Source organism: Hordeum vulgare, chromosome 7H (assembly GCF_904849725.1).
Source record: "Hordeum vulgare subsp. vulgare chromosome 7H, MorexV3_pseudomolecules_assembly, whole genome shotgun sequence".
NCBI lineage: Eukaryota > Viridiplantae > Streptophyta > Magnoliopsida > Poales > Poaceae > Hordeum > Hordeum vulgare.
This window is the reverse complement of record NC_058524.1, coordinates 68,785,872-68,808,106: the sequence shown is the minus strand read 5'-3', so window position 1 is coordinate 68,808,106 and position 22,235 is coordinate 68,785,872. Positions and strand designations below refer to the sequence as shown.

Here is a 22,235-nt window from a genome sequence, read left to right as displayed (position 1 = left end):
CATACGAGAAAACCTACGTCTGTTCTTATAGTCAAGGGTAATGGAAGTGGAAACTATGGTGTTCCAAAAGTTAATAAGAAAATATTGTAAACGGATATGGTACCATATGCTTCAGTTGTTGGAAGCTCAAGATATTACCCTGACACAGTTCACGTATATATCCGGGTTGTTTTGGCAATGTCCAGTCCATCGATAAATCAATGGAATGGATTCAAAGATATTGGCCTCATGCTGAAAGAAATAAGTCCTCTCAAAACATTGTGAGTACAAAGGAGGACTTGTGAAATGTATAGCAAAATCCACAATTGTCGCTAACTTTCATACTCAGAGTTTTGTGTGGAAAGTCTCCAAATGAGTGAAATCATTGTCATCAATGTGATGCAATGATACGTTATAGCTTGATATGAGGCTGAGGGATAGGCGAAATGGTTAATGGCTACCTATACCCGGAGTTGATAATGGTTGACAACAACGATAACCATTTTAAATTCTTTCGCTCCTCTCACAACGAGTCAAGTGTTGATGCCAAACACACTGACAAAGAGTTACGTGTTGTGAAGGAGAAAGTCCGGAATTATGGAAAAATACTTGAAGCATAAAAGCAACAAACAAGTGTTTGCAGATCTGCTTATCAAAGGCTTACCGCCCAGTGCGTTCGGAGAACACACAGTCGACATGGGTTTTATGGTATAGTCTAAAATTTCCGGACAATAAAGGGCCCAAGGTTAAAGAATCTGTCTCAAAATAGAGAGGTACATTGTGGCTGTCTGATTCCATCGGCAATTGAGCCGTGACGATGAAACATGCCCTATGTATTGATCTGTTACGAAACGGGTAAAGTTAAAAGTATATGATGAGATCAAGGGGGAGAATGTTAGATTGATCTCTTTCTCAATGGGCCCAACGGCCAATTGGACCTTGACTCACGCCCTGATCGGGGGCGTCCAGCCCAAGCAAGGCTGGTGGGCCCCTGTCGCGCAGTGCTATATGTAGAGAAGGTGGGGACCATGGCACGGGTTACGAGGTTCGCCTCCGCCACTGGTTCCCCACTCTCTAACCCTAATCCGATCTAGAGGGACGCACTGAAGCGATGGGAAGTCCACGGCCGCCGCTGTCACATCTCTCTCCTTTCCCACCGTCGTCACCGCCTCACGATGGACGACCGGAGGGAGCTCATCGAGTTCATCACAAGGTAATGATCTATTACTATTACCGAACACATCTAGCCTTGACGATCCACGGGATCTATCAGCTTGAACATGCAGCATGCTTTTTATTCTTCCCTTGGAAGGGTGAAGCTGAACCGATCAAATCCTGACAGTACAGAAACACAAGAGACGACGGTTGTGTTGCCTGACAAACGACCGAGCTTGGACTACTAGAAGGAGAACCTGAAGAGCATGTGATGCCTGTACACCTTCCCCGGCCGGACGATCTGCGACGGGAAGCTCGGTTCATTGACGGCGTTCGGGAACCCCTGCGTCTCCAGGCACAGCGCGCCGTAGCGGCCGTATACCTTGCCGCCTTTCCCCCTCACCCCGCTCAGCCCGTTGGCCGTGTAGAACTGCACCCCGGGCTGGTCCGCCCACAGCTCCATCGCCCTGCCGGACGCGCCGTCCCGGACGGCCGCCACCCGCCGCAGGCCCCTGCCGCCGTCGACGACGTAGTTGATGTCGTACCCGGCGACGCCACGGCTCAGGAGGCCGCCGATGCGCGCGCCCACGGCCGCCGGCCTGCGGAAGTCGTACGGCGTGCCGGCCACGGGCGCCAGGCGGCCCGTCGGGATGAGCGCGGCGTCCACGGGCGTGTACCGAGAGGCGAAGAGGCGGATCTTCTGGCCGAGGACGCTGCCGCTGCCGTCGCCGCCGAGGTTCCAGTAGGCGTGGTGCGCGAGGTTCACCGGCGTGGCCTTGCTCCGGGCCGTCGCGTTCATGCGCACGCTCAGCGCGTGCCGGCCCGTGATCTGGTACGTCACGTGCACGTCCACGTCGCCTGGAAACCCTGCTCAAATGTTCACAGCTAGGAGTCTTAAGGGCGGTGCAAGCTCAAGAGTTGTGCCAATGGCTGCTCGAAATTCTTTATGACCTTGCTCTCCGTCGAAGCTATGGTAATACAGGGTGATGAACGGGGAGCGGCCACCGGCGACGTGCTCCTTCACCGTCCACACGACCTTGTCGAATCCCCGGTGACCACCTAGAGGAGAACAAGAGCAGAAATAAGATGATCGATCGCAACTCATGGGAAGAGAGGAGGGGAGGGGAGGGGAAGTTTCCTCTTGTACTGGACTGTACGTACCGTGTAGCGTGTTGTTGCCATCGTTGGGAAACAAGCGGTAGGATTTCCCGTCCAGCGTGAACCGGGCGTTGGCGATCCTGTTGGCGACACGGCCGATCAGCCCTCCGAAGTAGGCGGTGCCATTCTGCACAACACGCACGGTCGAGATGCATGCAAAGCAAAAGCAGAAACCGACTTTGTCAGCAAAGCTAAAGAAGAAGAACTGAACCATGTTGTGTTAGGAAATAGAAACATGGGCGTTTATGGATGATCTTACCACATATTCAGCAACCGTGTCGTAGCCCAGGATCACATCCCCCAAGTTTCCTAGTACAAGAGAACAAGAGTGGGACTGTGAGATGCCAGATCAGTTGCACAAGCAACGGACGAGAAACAAGCATGTCATTCATATCAGTTATTACCTCTCGAGTCGGGGAGGATTACGGACATGAGAGTGGCACCCCAGTTGGTAACCTTGATCGAGAAATCTCCCTTCTTGAGCTCGTAGATGCCGACGATCTTCCTCTCCGCCGCCGCGCCGCCGGGCAGGCCGAGCGCCACAAAGCACGCGGCGAGGACAACGACGAGCAGGGCTCTCGCCATTCTCATCGCAAGGTGTATCTATCCTTGAGAGAGTGTGTGTGTTCACCTCAGCAAGAAGAGCTGGAAGACGGGGCCAATACTGCTTGATCGTAATATAAGGACGTGAAGGCAAGAAGATATAAAGTGGGCACATCCATCCTTGGTATGCGTGACCGCCACCAACACCGAGTGTTCACCTTGTTCTGAGTGTTGATCCTCGTGACGCGCAAATTAGCCGCACGCTAGCCTCTTCTCCGGTGCATATATATCCTGTGCCGTGCAGCCATACTCTGATTGGAACCAACGGACGAAGCTCATATATATCTCTCGTTTTGCCACATCAGTACGTGGCACTGGCTGGCAGAGGCTACATGCATGCTTTTACAAATATCGATCCGGCCGGGCAGGATAAATGACGGCGTCGTCTACGGCATTTACCGAGGGAACAGGCAAAGGATGTGAACGACCAAATACCGATAAATACGCTAGACGGTCAGGCAAAGCATGTGAGCATCGGCAGCAATGCACACGCAAGCTTCACCAACAAACCTGCTGCCTCAGTGAGCTATGAGCCGGCCGGAGGAGTAGGGAGCTGCGACGGCGACCACCCGAGCAAAGCGAGCGGTTCGTCGAACCAGGTAGATATAGCCGGGTAGCACGGAGGCACTGCGGTCATTTCACCGGCCAATGAATGGAAAAAGGAAAAAAAAGAAATGGATTAAGCAAGTGCTAATGAAATATTACTCCCTCCGTTCACAAATATAGCTATATAAGATGTTTTGGACATTTCAATATGGACTGCATAATACAGAATAAAATGAATGAACAAACACACTAAAATGCATCTATATGCATCCGAATCAGAAAAAAGTTAACAGCTTATAATACTTGTGAACGGAGGGAGTAGTAATTAAGTAGTCAACAAATGGTGTGGCCAATCTGCCAAGCTAATATGAAAATTGGCAATTGTGCAAAGCTACATGTTGAGAGTGGCAAATATATGATTTTCTATATTAAAACACAAAGTGACAGCGACTCGAAGCATTCATGTTAGCGCCTGAAAGTCTCAGGCAAATGTTTCTTTTCATGTGAAAGCTGAAGGATATGAAGCCATACTCCGGAATCTTGTTTTCCTATTCCTGAGGGCACCAAAGGAACTTTTGAATGAAATTCAAAAATAAAATGCCTCACCTGAGACAGCTAATGATATTACCGGCCCATAACTTTGCTCAACTGCTGCCTAAAATTGATCACAAAACTTCAGTTAGCAGGTTATCTTGATAACTATTCACCAGAATCGATTTGGTTTTCGCCGAGGCCGCACTATCCAGGACTGTTTAGCTTGAGGCTTCGAAAACATCCATCACTGTCAAGCTTCGAACCCCGCCATTGCTGATCCAGAGAATCCAAATACAACAATCTAACAAGAGTTCAAGAACAGAAATGAAATGGTTTGTGCATACAGCTCAATCCAAACAAAAAAAAAAAAACACTAGAGGTGCATGAGTTAGAATCATAAGCTACAAATTTGAAGGGTACTAACCCGCTATTAACTACAAACATACCGACGTAGTGAACTAAGTTCTCTAGAGGTTTGTAAAGCTGCAGATCGTTTGATATCATCGATCGAAGACCATGCAAGTTTCATACTTGAAAGGAAACTAAGCCTTCTTTATAGCTGTAGCATGAGTTGAAAAGCCAATCCAGAAGGACATAACAAATAAATCTTCCTAATGCATAAAAACAGGGAAAATCAATATTTAAGATGGTGGATAGAAAGTAGCATACTAAAGATATATTTGCAGGAAAATAAACATTTCAAACATAGATAATATATTTTTATCTCACATTTGTCCCCATACGAGAAGCTAAAAGAGTGACATCAATAATTATTACATGAAAGCAAATAGACAACTTACAAATTCTTCATGACTACATAAGACTAATCCAACAATTGATGTTTACTAAGACACTAGAGTCATGCTAAGTATTGCAAGCCTTTAGTGACCATCTGATGTCCATTCCGCAAAGGAGGGGGTGTAAGGTAGACCTTCCAAGAAATCTCCAGTAGCACAGATAATATGCACTTCCTGATTATCCATATCATATGACAATGTCTTGTCCTTAGTGTCAGTAAGAAAAATCAAATTACGTTCTGGATGAATTGCGAACATCGAGTAGGACTCGTAATTTTTGCGACAATCCCTTCCAAACAGTTTGGAACAGCAAACAGTACACTTTAGGGTCCACTTTCCGCTGTCATCATTTTCAAGAACCCAAATGGAGAGTCGGTAATCACCTTGATTCTTTATATGCCAGGCAAACAAGCGTCCCTGGGACTTCCCAATGGAAACATCACCATGTTTATTTGTCATGCCACGTGGCATTCTAATTTTCCTCCAATCTTTCCTTTCCATATCCACTGTGACTATTGCCGAATAACGAGTAGGGAAATGCATAGTGTTATTCAGGAAGGTGCTTTCTAGATAACTAATTGAATATGTACTGAAATAATTGCACTGTGTGAAAGTCCATCTTCCAGTATCCGATGAGTAGATCATGTCCGCAGACAGGCCATATGTCTGAGATGAGTTCAGGGGCACAAACACGACGAAGCGGGAAGGAATGGCCGCGTCAAAACCTAAGAAATATTTGCCTGCGCGGAAAAGCGGGAGGTGTTCGGGCAATTCCATAGGAGGCAACAAAGTCCACTCCCGAGTGGCAGGATTGCAGACAACATAGTCGAACTCGTCGGCCTCGGGCCATTCGAAGCATTGCTCGGTTTTTCCTTTCGGGAGAGAGTTCCAACCGAGCTGCTTGGGGTAGGGAACTTTCCAGCATTTGCATAGGAGAAGGCTGGTGCTGCATTGCGTGACGCTGAAATGTTTATAGCTGCTGCGCAGGAAAGAGAGGTCAGGGTCGACCATGGGAGGACCTCTTCCGGACAGATTGTGGAAACGGCAGCCGTGGTCTTTGTAGAAGAAGCCGGACATGGCCTGAGGCGACCTCCTGCGGACGCGGGAGTAGGAGCAGAGGGCGAGCCACTCCTTGGACACGCACTTGAAGCGGCACAGCGACCTGCAGGGCACCCGTGACAGGATCTCCGTGAGAGCGTCCTCCGGAAAGCTCGCCGCCGGAACTTCCTCCTCCTGCTGCACATGCTTCTGTTTCTTCTTCTTCTCTTTCTAAAAATGGTATAAACAGTTCATTCAGTGATTCAGGTTCCCAGTACCAGCTTGGGGATCTAGGGTTGGAAGGAGGACGGGAGCAAACCTCAGATGGCAGGGGAGTGACGGCGAGGCCAGGCAGCAACGGCAACGACGCCGGATGTGAAGAACGGGATGGATCTTCCCCATCCCGGCCTCCGCGGGCGGTTGCCGGCTCCCCGTAGCCGTGGTCGCCTCCGCCTCCGCCTGGCGGCATTTCCTGTTCTAGTTCGGCGCCCTCGGCAGGGGCCGTCGCCGGCCGGCGGCACAGGTCGGCTCGTCGAGGGTTTGGCAAGGGGATGGGACGGGCGGCGGCGGATGTTGGTTCTTTGCGAGAATGCCGTAGGAGATCGAAAGTACTGGATTTTTTCACGATTTTGATCTGAAAGTATTGCCCGGAACGAACTGTTGAAACCATTTCACGATCTGATCTTTTTTGAAACGCCAGAGCCCGTGACGTTGCAGACGCACATAGAAACGCCAGTCTAATATGACGTTGCAGACCCACTCAAACGCCAGTCTAATGTGGCGTTGCAAACCCACTCAAACGCCAGTCTAATGTGGCGTTGCAGGCCACGCGTGAAACGCCATGATCCATGACGTTTCAGCAGTGCACATGTTGCTGACAGCATGCCGTGGGCTGGCTGGATGTCGTTGCTGCGTTCCATAGTGGGTCTGCAACGCCAGCACTGTTGGCGTTTCACAATGGGGCTGCAACGCCACATTAGACTGGCGTTGCAAGAAAGAAAAAACGCCACGGTAGACAGGCGTGTCACTGTTGGCGTTTCACAGTGGGCCTGCAACGCCACGTTAGACTGGCGTTGCAAAAAAGAAAAAACGCCAAGGTAGACAGGTGTTGTATAGTGGGGCAGCAACGCCACGGCTTGTGGCGTTTCTAAAAGGATCAGATCGTGAAATGCTTTCAAATCTGGTGCATTTTGTGCTCATGTTTAGAAAAAAATTAAAACAGTGAAAAAATCCGAAAGTACTCGTGTGATCCCGAGTTTCAATGATCCCATACAAACAGTAACATATGAAAAAATAGTAAAAAGGTTTGAAAAAATCTAAACTTTTTTACAAGAAACTTCGTTGTTTTCTCTACATGCATGCAAATTTTCATGATAAAATTGTATTTATGAAGTTGTGGGCAAAAAAACAAAAATAATGTTCCCAAGTGATTCCAAAAAACACTTTTTAGAAAATCATTTTTTTTTTGCTGACACTTCCACAAATGTCATTTCATCGTGAAAATATGTCCGTAGGAGATGGCCCAACCACCGTTCTAGAGTGGAACTCGTCTTCGTCAAGCGGAAAAGAAAAACCCGAGAGTTCACCGGTGTCGCCGACGGCGTAGCGCTCCCCTTCCGCCCCCACTCCGCTGCGTAAAATCCGGCCGTCTCGATGGCTCTCCGGCGCATCGCCGGCGCGCCCACGTCGTCCTTCTTCTTCAAGCCCCTCTCTACTCTTCTCCCACAGGCAGCAGAGCCCGCGTCCGGTTCCCCGTCCTACCTCGCCCATCACCTGCTCGACGAATTCTCCCGCCCGCGCGCCTCCCGCGACGGGGAGCGCCTCCGCCGCCTCGCCGCCTACCTCACCGCCCCCGCCGTGGAATCCGTCATCGCGCGGCTCCCCTCCTGGCGCCACGCGCTCGACTTCTTCCGCTGGGCCGACGAGCAGCCGGGCTTCCGCCACTCCTGCTACTCGTTCAACGCCATGGCCTCGCTCCTGCGGCGCGGCAAGCCCGCTCACCTCGACCGCCTTGTTGCCGACGCGCTCGCCGCAGGCTGCCCCATGACGCCAGGCGCGCTGGGGTTCCTCCTCCGCTGCCTCGGTGACGCCGGGCTCCCTGACACCGCCGCTCTCGTCTTTGACAGCGCGAGGACGCGCCTTAGCTGCACTCCCAACTCATACACCTTCAACTGCCTTCTCGACGCGCTGGCTAAGGCCGGCCGCGCAGACGACGTGGAGGCAAGGCTCCAGGAGATGCTGGCGACATGCGGCGATGCAAGTGTCGATAAGTACACCCTCACCTCGCTCCTGCAGTGCTACTGCAATGCAGGCCGTCCAGATGACGTCAACGACGTGTTCCAGAGGATGAGCCAGCATGGTTGGGTGGACGAGTATGTGCTGACGATGCTGGCGGTGGCGTTCAGCAAGTGGGGGAAGGTGGACGGGGCGGTTGAGCTCGTGGGGAGGATGGAGTTGTTGGGGATGAGGCCGAGTGAGAAGACATTTAACGTGCTGGTCCATGGGTTTGCAAAGCAGCGCAGGATCGACAAAGCCGTTGAGATGTTTGACAAGATGGCCTCTTATGGCTATGTTGCTGATTTGCCGATGTACAGCGTGTTAATTGAGGGTCTCTGCAGGCACAAACAGATCGGAAAAGCGGTGAAAATATTTGAGGTAATGAAGAGCAGTGAGGTTGTTCCTGGTGTCCGCTTACTCAAGAATATGATTGAGGCTTTCATTCATGAAGGAGATTTTGCCATTGTTGGCCCGCTTATCAATGAAAATGCTGGGAAGTTAAAACCAAGTGATGTTACCGCACTGTACAATGTGGTTCTTCAAGGGCTTGTTAACCACGGGCAGGTAGAAGCAGCTTATCAGTTGCTCACCTCAAGGGTACGTGGTGTTCAGGGGATTAGTGATGGTTTGGCTGTTGGTGCAGATGTGGTCGATGCCGTGCAGGATGTGAAGCCAAACTCTGATTCCTTCAACATTGTTGTGTGTGGCCTTTGTAAGGTTAAGAAACTGGATGATGCCTTAGCTCTCGTACAGGATATGGTTGGCTTTGGCAGCAAGGGAAAGCTGCTAATGTTTAATGATTTGATCTATGAGTTGTGCAATTTAGATAGGTTGGATGAAGGATACAAATTGTTTAACCAAATGAAGGATCTTGGTGTGATTCCCTCAGAGTTCACATATAATTCATTATTTTATGGCGTTTGCAGGAGAAAAGATCCAAATGCTGCTTTTGATTTACTGAGGGAGATGTCCACCAATGGACATAGACCATGGATAAAGAACTGCACAGAGATGGTGCAACAGCTTTGCTTTAGTGGCAGGATAACAGAAGCTCTTGGCTTTCTAGAAGAAATGCTCAAAATGGGTTTTCTTCCTGATATCGTGACATACTCTGCAGCCATGAATGAACTGTGTAAAACCGGTGAGGTGGACACTGCGTTAGGACTCTTTCGTGACATTTCTGCCAAATTTTATCTTCCTGATGTGGTAGCACATAATATCTTGATAAATGGGTTCCGTGTATCAGGCAAATTGAATGAGGCGCAAGAAATTATGGAAGAGATGTTGGAGAAGGGTCTGTTTCCTTCTATTGTTACCTACAACCTTATGATTGATGTTTGGTGCAAGTCTGGCAATATTGAAAAAGCTGTTGATTGCTTAAGTAAAATGGTTGATGAAGAAAAGTCACCAACAATAGTTACATATACAAGCTTGATAGATGGACTCTGCGGTGCTGGAAGATCTGACGAAGCCATTGTTCTGTGGCACAAACTGAGTGATAAAAGTTGTGCACCAAATAAGATAGCGTATACTGCTTTTGTAAATGGATTGTGCAAGTGTGGTCGAGTAGAGACTGCACTGACCTACTATGAGGAGATGATGACGAAAGGTTTTGTATTAGATACTTTTTCCTGCTTATATTTTATAAATGCTTTGATATCAAATGGGAATACAACTAAAGGATGTGAACTTTTGAAAGAGGTTCTTCAAAGGGACATGACACATGGTGATGATGTGAAAATGGTAGGATTGATCAATAAAGCAGTTGAAGAGTTGTCTAAAGATGGAAGAACTTCTCCAGAGATCAGTATACTAGTAGAGAAAGGTTTAATTTCAAGGCCTCAAACCATGGGCAAGAAAGATGGAAATAACTGACATTTGTTGCTGGCATGAGTTTTAGATGATTTCCTCAAGTCCTTGTCTCTAACCAGGAAGTCCTTTCCTGCTGCTAGCAGATTTGTTCTTGCTTTCTACATGCCTTTTCCTTCTGCGTGCAACTACTTCCTCAAGGTATCTTTGACCTGGAAAACACTTATCGTGGTTACTTCCCTCTTTATAGTAGAATAATATTTCTCTTGTCAAATTACGGCATGATCTTTATCATCTATCGTATGTCCTGTATGTTAATTGTTGGGGGCTTGGGGCTTAACATCAATGGAAACTAAATTTGTGGAGTTCTCAATAGTTGTTCCTCATGGTTGTGCTTCTTAATTGGATGGACACCTTTTGGTTTAAATATCCTTTATAGGCCCCAGTCGTATCCAGGACTTCAAGTCTTGAGTCAAATACCGTATGTAATTGTAGAACTAAATGTGATATGGTGTATGTGAAGGCTGCCGAATTTGCTAAGAAGAGAAATATGGAAGATAATGCTGCATTCAATTCCAGCAATTCCTTTTATGTACTATCCAATAAGGAGATTATGTTCAGAGCATCGATGATGCGTGTTGATATACCTGTGGATAATTTTGAGTGTATTGTTGTTCTTAAGGAATTGGAATTATCCAGGGAACAAATTATAAGAAAAATGAACACTGTTTAGATATTCATGAAATGGAAATGTCGCCCCCCTGTGTCTAAGTTGGCATGATACTGTAGTGGAAGAGGAGGAGAAATTGACTGTAGTTTCTAGAAAAAGGAAAAAATCTCCTGCTAAGAGAAATGTCACTATTTCTTGTCTTACCCCCTCTTCTAGACCTTGTACTAGAAGTCAGCAAAATAATGTCAGTTCTACTTTGCCCCCTAGTAGATCTGGTAGAGTAAGAAACCCCCCTGATAGATATAAAAACAATGAGCGCATTATTTTGGAATTGTAGGGGTGTGGTAAAGAAGGGCATGCCTTCCTACATCAAAGACATAGTCATGGCCATCCCCTGGATGTCCTGGGAATTTAAGAGACTAAGAAAAGGAAATATAATGATATTATTTTTTAGAAAAATTGATCCTGGATTTTTTTTATTGCCATTATATTGCTTCTGTTGGGAAGTCTCGGGGTATTCTTTGTGGTATTAAGATGGAAACCTGGGATACTGTTTCTGTTAGGAGAGGGCGTTATATTATGCAGCTTAGTGTGAAGCATAAAACTTTGAATTTGGAGTTGGCTGTGCTAGTTGTGTATGGAGCTGCTCATGATGAGCATAAGTTGGAATTTCTTTCTGAGATGTCTGAATTTTGCAATAGTATTGCTTTACCCCATGTGGTGATTTAATGTTTTGAGACATTGTGGGGAAAAGAACAAACATACATCGCTCCCTCGATCATCTGATATTTTAATTTGATTATTCATACTTCAAATCTGAGAGAAATTAATATGATTGGGGGGGTACTTTGGAACCTCAATATCCTGGTTTGTTTGACATTTCTCAACTGCAGGATTGTACTGTGGCAGATGCTTTAAACTCTGGGCAGGCTTTATCCTTTAGAAGAAGGCTTTATGATGAAAGCCTCTCACATTCGGGGGAGATTAAAAAAAGAAATGCCCAGTCTATGGTGTCGAATGATACTCCTGATAAGGTGAGTTAAGCTCATACTAAGAACAAGCTGTTTTCAACCAAATCTGTTATAAATGGTTGGCAAATGGGCTTGCTGGGGAGTGCACATCCCACTAAAGATTAAGGTCTTCATGTGACAGTTATTTCAGAACTCTATTCTGACACGTGATAATTTGCGCAAGAGAAACTGGCCTGGAAATCCTTCATGTTCTTTTTGTGGCGATGTTACAATTTGCACATGTTCCTTCATGTAGTGTGGCTAAGTCGGACTGGGGAACTATTGGCAGGATTCTGGGCACCTCTTATTGTCCTAGGAATTTGTGGCAAAGCTTGACATGGTTGTATGCTTTCTTGCCGGGCCGGTCCAAATTCTATATGATGTGTATTGCAGCTGTTTGCTGGGTAATATGGAATGTCCGCAATAAGGTCACCTTTGAGAAGCATAAGATGCAATCCCCTATGAAAGTTGTGTTTACAATCTGTACATTTCTCTTATACTCCCTCCGTCCCAAAATAAGTGTCTCAACTTTATTTTGGGACGGAGGGAGTACTGGGCAAGGCGTCTTCAGGGCTGGAGTCGAGACACTGATACTCTGATGAACGAGGCTACCACTCTTGCGTCTCATGAATTCGGCTTTTGCAGGGGCGACAACATCTTCTATTGCTGGAGCTTGAGTCCGGAGGGACCTGGAGGCCGAGTGCTTGGAGTAATGCGAAGCTGGGGACCTGGAGGCCGAGTGCTTGGAGTAATGCGAAGCTGGGGGGACCTGGAGGCCGAGTGCTTGGAGTAATGCGAAGCTGGGGACCTGGAGGCCGAGTGCTTGGAACATCTTCTATCTTCCATTCAAGGTTGAATGGAAGAACCGTCGCCCACACGTTTGATTTGTCCAACATCAAGGGCGGCTCTGCCACAAGGGATTGCCCTCCATATACTTGGGCATGTTTTAGATCGAGTGGTTTGGAATAACACTATGTCGCTATCCCATCTAATTTACGCGAGACAATGTCTTCCATTCTCAGAGTATTGTCTTCTCATCGGAGGGTTGTGTCACACCTGCATCCCACTGATGCGGTGGACAGCTGTGTGTGTAAGCCATGTGAGTGGGGTTCACTGGTCAGGTGTGTGCAAGCATGGGTGTAGACAGAGGAGAGTCACGTGAGTTGTATGAGACTCTGAATCCTCACTTGCTCCTCTCTGCTCTTCACCTACCTTCTCTGTATCTCACCTTCTTCCTTCAATTAAGCGAACTCCAATCTCATCCTCCTTTCCCTTTGTATCGATCCTCTGGATCAGCGGCTCACTTCGGTGGCCGGTGCAAAATCCTCAACGGGATTGATCCGATTTGAAGCGAGGCGGCGGCGCCCTTGACCAAATCATCAGCCCAAACCAGCCACATACTCACCGTCGTGCCCGAAACCTTAGGGGAAATCAAGTCGTTGCTCGAATCGCTGCTCAAGCGGATGGAGGCAGGTCAGCTCACCGTCGACAAGCACGTGGAGGCCCAACTGGCCTTCAACGAGCAGGTCTCCAGCGATCAGACCCATCTGCGCAAGCAGGTGGATCTCACGCAGTCCGACATCGACGAGGTGTTGATAGAGACGAAGTCGTCCCTGTCTTTCGATGAGATGGTGGTTATCGTTTTTGGTGGAGTAGACTTTGACGATCCGACTACGAACGTGTGAGGACGTCGCGCCTTAGCAATCGCTAAACCAACTTCGAGAGGTTGTTGACCATGCTGGAGCACGGTCAACCTGACCACGAGGGTCTATTTCTTGCATGCAAACGAAGAACAAGCAAGAAACTAAGATTGCAATATGGATATTGCGAATGTAAAATGAAAACTTTATTGATGAAAGTGGGGTTATGTGACGTTTTTGTTTGGTCGTGGAACAAAAACGAAGAAGGCGAAGTTGCAGCTATGGCGAACTTGTAATCTAAACAAAACCCAAGTCTAAACGACGCCCTAAGGGTTGTATATATGGGGATAGAGGAGGAATTTCGTGACCCCTTGGAGGAGGGGTCCGAAACCGACCCTAACTCATTTTCCCCACACATACGGACTCTATAAATAGCCTGTAATATGGTATTTCGAAATTACACGGGTCTGACCCAAAAATAAGGTGGCGCGGAACCTATAATAGCCTATGGACGAAATTTATAAAGTGGTGTCTTGAATATTTCGTTCAATCCTTCATGCTCTCCTTATGGTGACTTCAAAGTGCGAAAATCACCAATGGAAGCTCCATTGTTCTTTCCCGCACGTGCACCTTCTTCCCAATGCTTGATCCCGCTCCAACGGATATCCTTCTTGTCCATGCTAGGTCCTTTATTCATAAGTACAACAAAAGTGTCTAACTTAGGCAACATCATATGTTCATGAATTTTCGAAGGATCTTCAAGAAACGAAAGTACCTGGTAATTCAATGGGCGTGCACGAGCTCTAGTAACTCGTCTAGTATGTATAGCAGCTGGGGCTATGGGGTGTAACAATGGTATTGATGTCCTCATCATCCTCCCCTTCTTGAACTGAAGTCGTCCTCGACGGAAGCTCATCTTCCTCACCCAAATATGGCTTCAAATATGCAATGTTAAAAGTGGGACTAACCCCAAAATCTGCACGCAGCTCAAGTCTATATGCATTATCATTTATTTTCTCTAACGCCTTGAAAGGACCATCAACACGTGGCATTAGCTTTGACTTGCGCAAGTCAGGAAACCTATCCTTACGCAAATGCAACCAAACAAGATCTCCAGGTGTAAAGACAACATGTTTTCTACCCTTATCCCCATTAAGTTTATATTTAGCATTCATACGCTCAATGTTTTCATTAGTTAACTCATGCATCTTTAATATCATCAAAATTAACCTTCTTCGAAGGGAAGAGGTAACAAATCAATAGGTGCACGAGGTAAGAACCCATACACAACTTCAAAAGGGCACACCTTACTACTAGAATGCAACGAACGATTATAAGCAAATTCAATATGAGGCAAGCATTCTTTCCACATTTTCAGGTTTTTCTTCAAAACATCCCTAAGCATAGTAGACAATGATGTATTGACTACTTCAGTTTGTCCATCAGTTTGGAAGTGACATGTAGTACTAAAAAGTAGTTTTGTCCCCAACTTAGCCCATAAACATCTTCAAAAGTGGCTAAGAAATTTAGCATCATGATCTGAAACAATCGTATTTGGCACACCATGCAAGCGAATAATTTCATGAAAGAACAAATCAGCATCATCATCACTTTTATGACATGGTATAAAGTGTGCTATTTTTGAAAATCTGTCCACGACAACAAATATGCTATCCCTCCCCTTCTTTGTTCGAGGTAAACCTAAGACAAAGTTCATAGATATATCCTCCCAAGGAACACTAGATACAGCCAAAGGCATATATAAACCATGAGGATCGAGTCATGACTTAGCTTTTTGACATGTCGTGCAGCGAGCAACAAAACGCTCAACATCCCGTCGCGTCTTTGGGCAAAGGAAATGTGTAGCAAGTACGTACTCCATCTTCTTTACGCCAAAGTGTCCCATCAATCCTCCTCCATGCGCCTCATGTAACAACAAAAGACGAACGGAGCTAGCTGGAATGCATATCTTGTTAGCACGAAACACAAATCCATCATTAATGATGAACTTGTTCCATGTTCTCCCTTCTTTACAATTCTCCAACACATCTTTAAAATTTTAAGGAGACCGCTAGGCATCAGACTACATGTACTTGCATTTTCGCAGACCAGTAGGAAACCGTCTGATTAAGTGCATCAGGGTCGTCCGATTTGAATCAGGCCTCCATGAGATCTGGTTTGCTAATTGATTGATTGATTGCTTCATTACTACCCCTTCCGGAACGTGCGGCTCACACATGCACCGTTTGTGGGTTTCCAAACGAGACTAGTTTGTTTTCCGTTGCTTCCTTTTAATTTTTTAATTTTTTTTGCGGGTGTATTGCTTCCTTTTATGACATACCGTGTCAAACATTTGCTTCCTGTGATTTTATAATTCGGTTTAACAATAATAAATTTTATTTTCATCTAATAGATTTTTTTTTCTATTTTCTATACTCTGATGTTTCTTACAAGAGGAAAACTTCTAGTACTACTAAAGTTTGCTTCCACTACATATTAAACTTGATTTGATCTAACTAGAATTTTATATCCAATTCAAAAAATTATTCTGCTTTTAGTGAAACACAAAAAGTTCCAAATTACCACTATTTTTGGTCGTGAACCATATTGTGCTTCCAGTTTTACTCGTCGTTTCTTCAACGATACCAAAGTTTGCTTCAGTTTAACCGAAAAAATGCTTCCATTATAATCAGGATGTTTTTAACCAAAGTTGCTTCCAAATATATGATTCGGATATTGAGAAACTTTCTCTAATCATGTATGTTTCTATATACCTTTTCTCTTTTTTTGAGAAACGTCCCCATCATATGATAAACATGTTTCCAACACAATAATCCATGCTTCAATTCATCGTCTCATTTTCTCCAACCACTGTCATGATCCATTTTCTGCTATGAAACACACATGGTTGTATTTCAAAGCATAATTTTATTACGATTGAAGCATGAAAATGCAGTACCAAAAATATTGATGCATTTTAGATGCTAGTGAGCCATCAAAATCATAGGTTAATAACTATTGAAGCACGGACAAAAAAGTACCGAAGCACTACCATGGCTGCTTAAAAATGAAGCAAACATTTAGATACTTGGAAACATATTGTACCCAAGTTGAAAACATGCCACATAAGACAGAGAAGCACATATATCGTATTCAATCAAATGGAACACATGTATAGGCAGTATGAAACTTAATACAAAGACCCGGAGAAGCATTACATCTGTAACAATGAAGCACGACCTTCGACGAACTAGTCACATCGACTAAGCGGGTGCCAACTTAAACAATGGAATCTCCAAGGAGGAGCACAACGAGTCTAGCAGGAGTAGCATGGGCAGAGTATTGATTAGGAGCACCATGGATGCAGCAGCGCTGGAGAAGCCAACATGCCAGTGAGATGAAGCACACAGGTATGAAGCTACAGAGTAAAATAGAGGGTGCATTATTAGTTTTAGGTGGAAGCATGAAATTTTGGAAAAAGGAAACAATTGAAACAATTGTTTTTCCAGTGACTACGGATGCATATTTTTCGAAGCTCTTTATACAGGAAGCTATGAAGCGGCGGTGAACCAACTCGGGGTACGAGGCGTCAGCGACCCGCATGGTGAAGGCGAGCCAGGGGCGGCCATGGCGCAGTGGCTGAGGCTGGTGGGGCGGCCAAGGCGCAGCTTCCGTCCACTGACAGGGCGGCTTGACGATGCAAATGGCCAGGCCGGGCCGGCTGCTTCCTCCCGCTTGTGGCAAGTCCCGGCTTGAGGTGAGGCCTATCATGGCGTGGGCGGCTAGACGCTCAGTGGTGGAGCGAGGTGAGGCGACGTGAGCAGTACGACAATGGAGCGGCCAAGCGGAGCGAGCGCGCGGGAGCGACCCGGTTGGTGAAGTGAAGGAACGGCTAGAGGAGCAGGGGTGCGGAGGCGTCCCCGCCGGCGTGGCGAGGGGCCGGGACGGCTTGGACGTGATGTCGGCGAGTCGAGGCACGGTAGAGGCAGTGTGCGGCGGCGACGCAGCCGGCGTGGGAGGAGCGGCTGCCGCGGGAGGAGAAACTGGCTGGTGTCGAGTCCATGGTGAACAACACAACGACTTGGAGGGGAGGCCGGCTTGGGGCGAGACCGAGGAGGCGCGAGACGCGATCGCGGCGACAGGCACGGGTGGAAGGGGATCTGGGCAAGGCGAGCTTGGGCATGTTCGTGCTGTTGGCGACGAATGGATCGAGGCATTTGGGGCGAGAGATCAGGGAGAGGTTAATTTGCAGGACATTAATTCCAAGATGATGAGATTTTTTTCCCTTACATACCAAAAGCACATTGTGAGCATCGGATTGAATCGATGGTTGTCGACTAGTCTGGCGCTCTTCTCCTATCAGACTATAGATAGGAAGGGTTTTCCTTAAAATAAGTATAATGCACATATTGGTCTTTGATGGTCTCAAACCAAATATTTTAAAGTCAAGTTGTGAAAGCATAGTACAACGACGAGACAATGCATGAGCAATAACATTTTCTTTACCCTTCTTGTGTTTAATGACGTACGGGAAAGTCTCAATGAATTCAACCCATTTAGCATGTCTACGGTTCAGTTTTGCTTGACTTTTAATATGTTTCAAAGATTCATGATCAGAATGTATGACAAATTCTTTGGGCCACAAATAATGTTGCCTTGTTTCCAAAGCCCGAACAAGAGCATATAATTCCTTATTATAAGTAGAATAATTCAGACTAGGCCCACTCAATTTTTCAGAAAAGTATGCAACAGGTTTACCATCTTGTAATAATACACCTCCTAATCCAATTCCACTAGCATCACATTCAAGCTCGAAAGTATTATTAAAATCAGGAAGTTGGATTAAAGGAGCATGTGTTAACTTATGTTTGAAAACCGTGGAGGCTCCTTCCTGTGTGGTACCCCAAGCATAAGGCACATCCTTCTCTGGAAGCTCATTTAGGGGTGCAACACTGGTGCTGAAATCTCTCACAAAACGCCTATAAAACCCGACGAGTCCAAGAAAACTCCTCACTTGTGTGACCGTTTTGGGCTGTGGCAAACTCTCAATAGCTTCAATCTTGGCTTTATCAACTTCAATTCCGTGTGGAGTAACAACATAGCCAATAAAATATACTTGGTTGGTGCAAAAGATGCACTTACCAAGGTTACCAAACAAATGTGCATCACGTAGAGCAATAAAAACAGCACACAAATGATCCAAGTGTTCCTCCAAAGATCTACTATAAATCAGTATATCATCAAAGCAGACTACCACAAATCGTCCAATGAAAGAACGTAAAAACTCATTCATTAATCTCATGAAAGTGCTAGGTGCATTAGTTAACCCAAAAGGCATAACTAGCCACTCATATAATCCAAACTTAGTTTTAAATGTTGTTTTCCATTCATCTCCCAATTTCATGCAAATTTGATGGCATCCACTATGCAAATCAACTTTGGAGAAAATTGTAGAGCCACTTAATTCATCGAGCATATCATCTAGCCTAGGAATAGGATGACGATAAAGAATAGTAACATTATTAATGCCTCTACAATCAACACACATACGCGACATACCATCCTTTTTCGGCACTAGAATAATAGGAACAACACAAGGACTAAGAGATTGACGTATATAACCTTTGTCGAGCAACTCCTGTACTTGACGCATAATCTCCTTCGTCTCCTCTAGATGGGTGCGGTATGGTGCACGGTTGGGTAGCGATGCACCAGGAATTAAGTCAATATGATGCTCAATCCCTTTAACAGGCGGTAATCCCGGTGGCACGTCTTGTGGAAAGACGTCAGTGAACTCCTGCAAAATGTTAATGACAGCAGGAGGCCAAGAGGGAGGCATGTCATTGAATGAAAATAATACCTTTTTGCATATGAAAGCATAGCAAACAGATGTAGTAATATCCAAATCAGTAATATCAGATTTAGTGGCAAGTAAACAACCACTCTTCAGTTGTATTTCAGATGCAACACTAGATGATAGTTTATTAGGCTTATTGTGTTGCTCAAATTCCTTTATAACAATCTTATTTTCACTCTTATGTAGGTCCTATTTATCTTTACTAGCTCTAGCAATGTCATCTTTCATAATATGTTCAGGAGACATAGGAAATAAAATTATATTTTGATTATTATGAACAAGAGTATACTGATTTATCCTACCATGGTGTACATAATTTTAATCAAATTGCCATGGTCTACCAAGTAAAACGGAGCATGCTTGCATGGGTACCACATCACAATCAACAAAATCAAAATATGTAGCAGACGAACAATACATGTTACCTTAACCTTGCCATTGTTGTTGAACCACTGGATGTAATAAGGATGAGGATGTGGTTTGGTGGTGAGAGACGGCTTCCCCACCATCTCCATGCTAGTTAAGTTGTTGCAACTCCCTCCATCGATGATTACGCGAACATAACGTTCCTTCACAACTCCCTTTGTATGGAACAAGTTGTGCCTCTGATTTTGCTCAACATGTGTTACCTGCACACTTAAAACACGTTGATCAACTGAGCTTTCATACATGTCAGCGTATTCAACAACCATGTATTGTGTCTCTTGTTCAGTATCATCTATACCTTGTTCTTCACTTGCAATAAGAGCCAGATTCTCCTCGTCATAATCACTAGCGGAGCCATATCCACCATCCTCAGTAATAATCATCACACGTTTGGATGGGCACTCTCTCGCATAATGACCTCCACCCTTGCAACGACAACAAATAACCTCATGTGCTTGCCCTGTGGATGCCATGGATGAAGAAGAGCTATGTGTTGTCCCGAAAGGTGTGCTCTTGGCGAGGATGGGGCAGGGGCCTGTTTCGTGGTATCTCTGTTGGAGTTGGTGGCTGAAGTAGGCGGTGTTGATGCAGGAGGACGTGTGGAAGTAGATGAGGTCTGTGGCATCCATGAGGAAGTGCGACCTACAGAAAAGTTAGTTCTCGCCAATGCGTATCGATCATGCACTTCACGTTCATCTTTGCAAGCAAGATGGAATAAACGAGCGATAGTGTTATAATCCTTATATTCTAGAATAGTCTAAATATCTCTATTTAATCCACCCATAAAACATGCAAGCATAGCTTCATTGTCCTCAACAATACCACATCTAATCATGCCACTTTGTATTTCCTGATAATATTCTTCTACAGAATTTCTTCCTTGTCTTAAACGCTGGAATTTTTGAAGTAATTCACGTTGATAATATGGTGGAACCCAACGAGTACGCATAACAGTTTTCAAAGCATCCCAAGTAGTTGGAATATTATCATGATGTACTCGACAATGTTCAGACCACCAAACACAAGCAAAACTAGTGAATGAACAAGCAACAACATCAACACGTCTACCTTTAGGAAATTGTAAGCATGGAAAACGTTGCTCTGTTTCGAACTCCCGAATAAGATATATAAAAGGAACATATCGACCATCAAATGTAGGAATATTCAATTTAAGTTTAGGGAGATGGTCATGATCCCGTACCTGAGGGGGTGGTGCAGCTCTACCATTGCGATTGTATCCATGTGGACGACCCGGTGCTTGTGGTAGTGGTTGTTGTCCCTGGTGCTGATTTGGAGCAACCTCTCCCTCATCATTGTCATCACCATCATAATCCTCATTATGGTCAGCCACAGAAACTTCAATAGTAGGAGAGGAGCAGGAGCAGGAGCAGCAGTAGGAGCAACAACACCAGAATTCTGTGCTTGGCTGGAAGGCACACGTCGCGCTCGTCCCACAAAATTCAGGCCTCGTTGCTGTCGTCGTCGTTGTTGTTGGAGAGGGATGGAAGCTGCAGCTGGTGGTGGTAGACGGGCAAGCACCTCATTGAACTTGGCATCCATCTTGGTGTCGAATGTCTTCTCCAAACCGTCTAGCTTCTCCATGGCCTCTCCAAGGCTGGTCACGAAGTCTTGTACCTGGTCAACATCATTTGCTGAAATTTATCATGAAGCTCCCGGTTGGTCAGGCTCTCTGAGTCAATCTCATCGGCTTGTGATCCTCGCATGGTTAGCAGCAATAGGAACACAGAAGAATATGAACCTATAGACTACTAGGAAGTGGTGGTGTGTCACAAATCCGTCAAGCAAATCTCAAATTCTTACCAGTTCTTACCCAGCAGCAGGTGGTGATCGACAACCGTTGTAGTCAAAACTCTCAAAGCTTGGGTAGAGCGATTGCCAGGTGGCGTCAAACACACGACGTAGATGTATGTGGAGGTGGGAAGGCTTATAATATGCTAGCAAAAAGGATCAACAATAATCAATTTAGAAATGCAAAGTTGAAAGGACGCTCAACGATGGTACCGCGCTCGCCCTAGGCTAGACCGAACTATAGACGCGAGCCTAGAACACCAACAAAATCATGACGCTACACGTAATCAACAGAAGAGCCACTCTGATTTTCTTTTTCTTTTTTCTTTTTTGCGCTCTTTTTTTCTTCAGAAAATCACTATAATGGCGAGTGTCTCAAAACTCTTCCGAAGGACTAAAAATAGGACAGGCACGAATTTTATTTTTTTGACAAAAAACTTTCTGGAGCAATTCGGGGCTGCGATGACAAAAAATTGCGACAAAAATCACTATGGTGGCGAGTGTCTCAAAACTCTCTAAAAGCCTAGCAAAACGATAGGGAAAAAGAATTCACCCTTTGAAAATTTGGCCTAAAAAGTGCTCTGAAAAGCGTGTGAGGCTCTTCTTTTTTCCTGAAACCTACTTAGGTAAGGAAACGCGAAACTGAAAACAAGAGGATCTCGAAATTAACCTAATACATAAAGGGCTCAGACTAGGATTGGTGGTGGATATGTGTTGATGATATATGGCAACAAGGATGATGGTGGCGTGGTGGTGGTATATGGGAGCCGCGATGATGGTAGCGTGGTGGTGGTATATGGCAGCGATGAAAGATGGCGCGGTGGCGGCGTGACAACCTATGAACAGAGCTCGAAACTCTAAAGGACTAGACACTAAGACCAACAACTCGACACGACGATGTAACCGCAAATTCAACAAAGTAAAATA

The 22,235-nt window shown here is 45.7% G+C and overlaps 3 protein-coding genes across 3 annotated transcripts; 1 reads left to right on the top strand and 2 right to left on the bottom strand.

Annotated features, from left to right (window-relative positions):
- Positions 1-1,246: 1,246 nt before the first annotated feature.
- LOC123407790 (galactose mutarotase-like) lies at positions 1,247-3,143 on the bottom strand. Its single transcript, XM_045101008.1, has 5 exons — positions 2,697-3,143; positions 2,552-2,601; positions 2,296-2,419; positions 2,086-2,193; positions 1,247-2,001 (listed from the first exon to the last, which is right to left on the bottom strand). The coding sequence occupies exons 1-5, from the start codon at positions 2,881-2,883 to the stop codon at positions 1,379-1,381; spliced, it is 1,092 nt and encodes a 363-aa protein (XP_044956943.1). The 5' UTR covers positions 2,884-3,143; the 3' UTR covers positions 1,247-1,378.
- A 1,523-nt stretch (positions 3,144-4,666) lies between these two features.
- LOC123407789 (putative F-box protein At1g47790) lies at positions 4,667-6,405 on the bottom strand. The gene is made up of 2 exons (XM_045101006.1): positions 6,130-6,405; positions 4,667-6,041 (listed from the first exon to the last, which is right to left on the bottom strand). Exons 1-2 carry the CDS (start codon positions 6,277-6,279, stop codon positions 4,857-4,859), a joined length of 1,335 nt encoding a protein of 444 aa, XP_044956941.1. The 5' UTR covers positions 6,280-6,405; the 3' UTR covers positions 4,667-4,856.
- Positions 6,406-7,325: 920 nt separating this feature from the next.
- On the top strand, positions 7,326-12,597 carry LOC123407788 (putative pentatricopeptide repeat-containing protein At5g08310, mitochondrial). The gene is made up of 3 exons (XM_045101005.1): positions 7,326-10,097; positions 11,460-11,600; positions 12,222-12,597. The coding sequence occupies exon 1, from the start codon at positions 7,464-7,466 to the stop codon at positions 9,960-9,962; it is 2,499 nt and encodes an 832-aa protein (XP_044956940.1). The 5' UTR covers positions 7,326-7,463; the 3' UTR covers positions 9,963-10,097; positions 11,460-11,600; positions 12,222-12,597.
- The last annotated feature ends 9,638 nt before the right edge of the window (positions 12,598-22,235 follow it).

Coding starts and splice junctions, on each gene's coding strand:
- LOC123407789 (XM_045101006.1), bottom strand. CDS start 6,279: ATGCCGCCAGGCGGAGGCGGAGGCGACCACGGCTACGGGGAGCCGGCA. Junction 6,042..6,129: donor TCACTCCCCTGCCATCTGAG/GTTTGCTCCCGT, acceptor TACCATTTTTAG/AAAGAGAAGAAGAAGAAACA.
- LOC123407788 (XM_045101005.1), top strand. CDS start 7,464: ATGGCTCTCCGGCGCATCGCCGGCGCGCCCACGTCGTCCTTCTTCTTC.
- LOC123407790 (XM_045101008.1), bottom strand. CDS start 2,883: ATGAGAATGGCGAGAGCCCTGCTCGTCGTTGTCCTCGCCGCGTGCTTT. Junction 2,602..2,696: donor AATCCTCCCCGACTCGAGAG/GTAATAACTGAT, acceptor CTCTTGTACTAG/GAAACTTGGGGGATGTGATC. Junction 2,194..2,295: donor TGGCAACAACACGCTACACG/GTACGTACAGTC, acceptor GTTCTCCTCTAG/GTGGTCACCGGGGATTCGAC.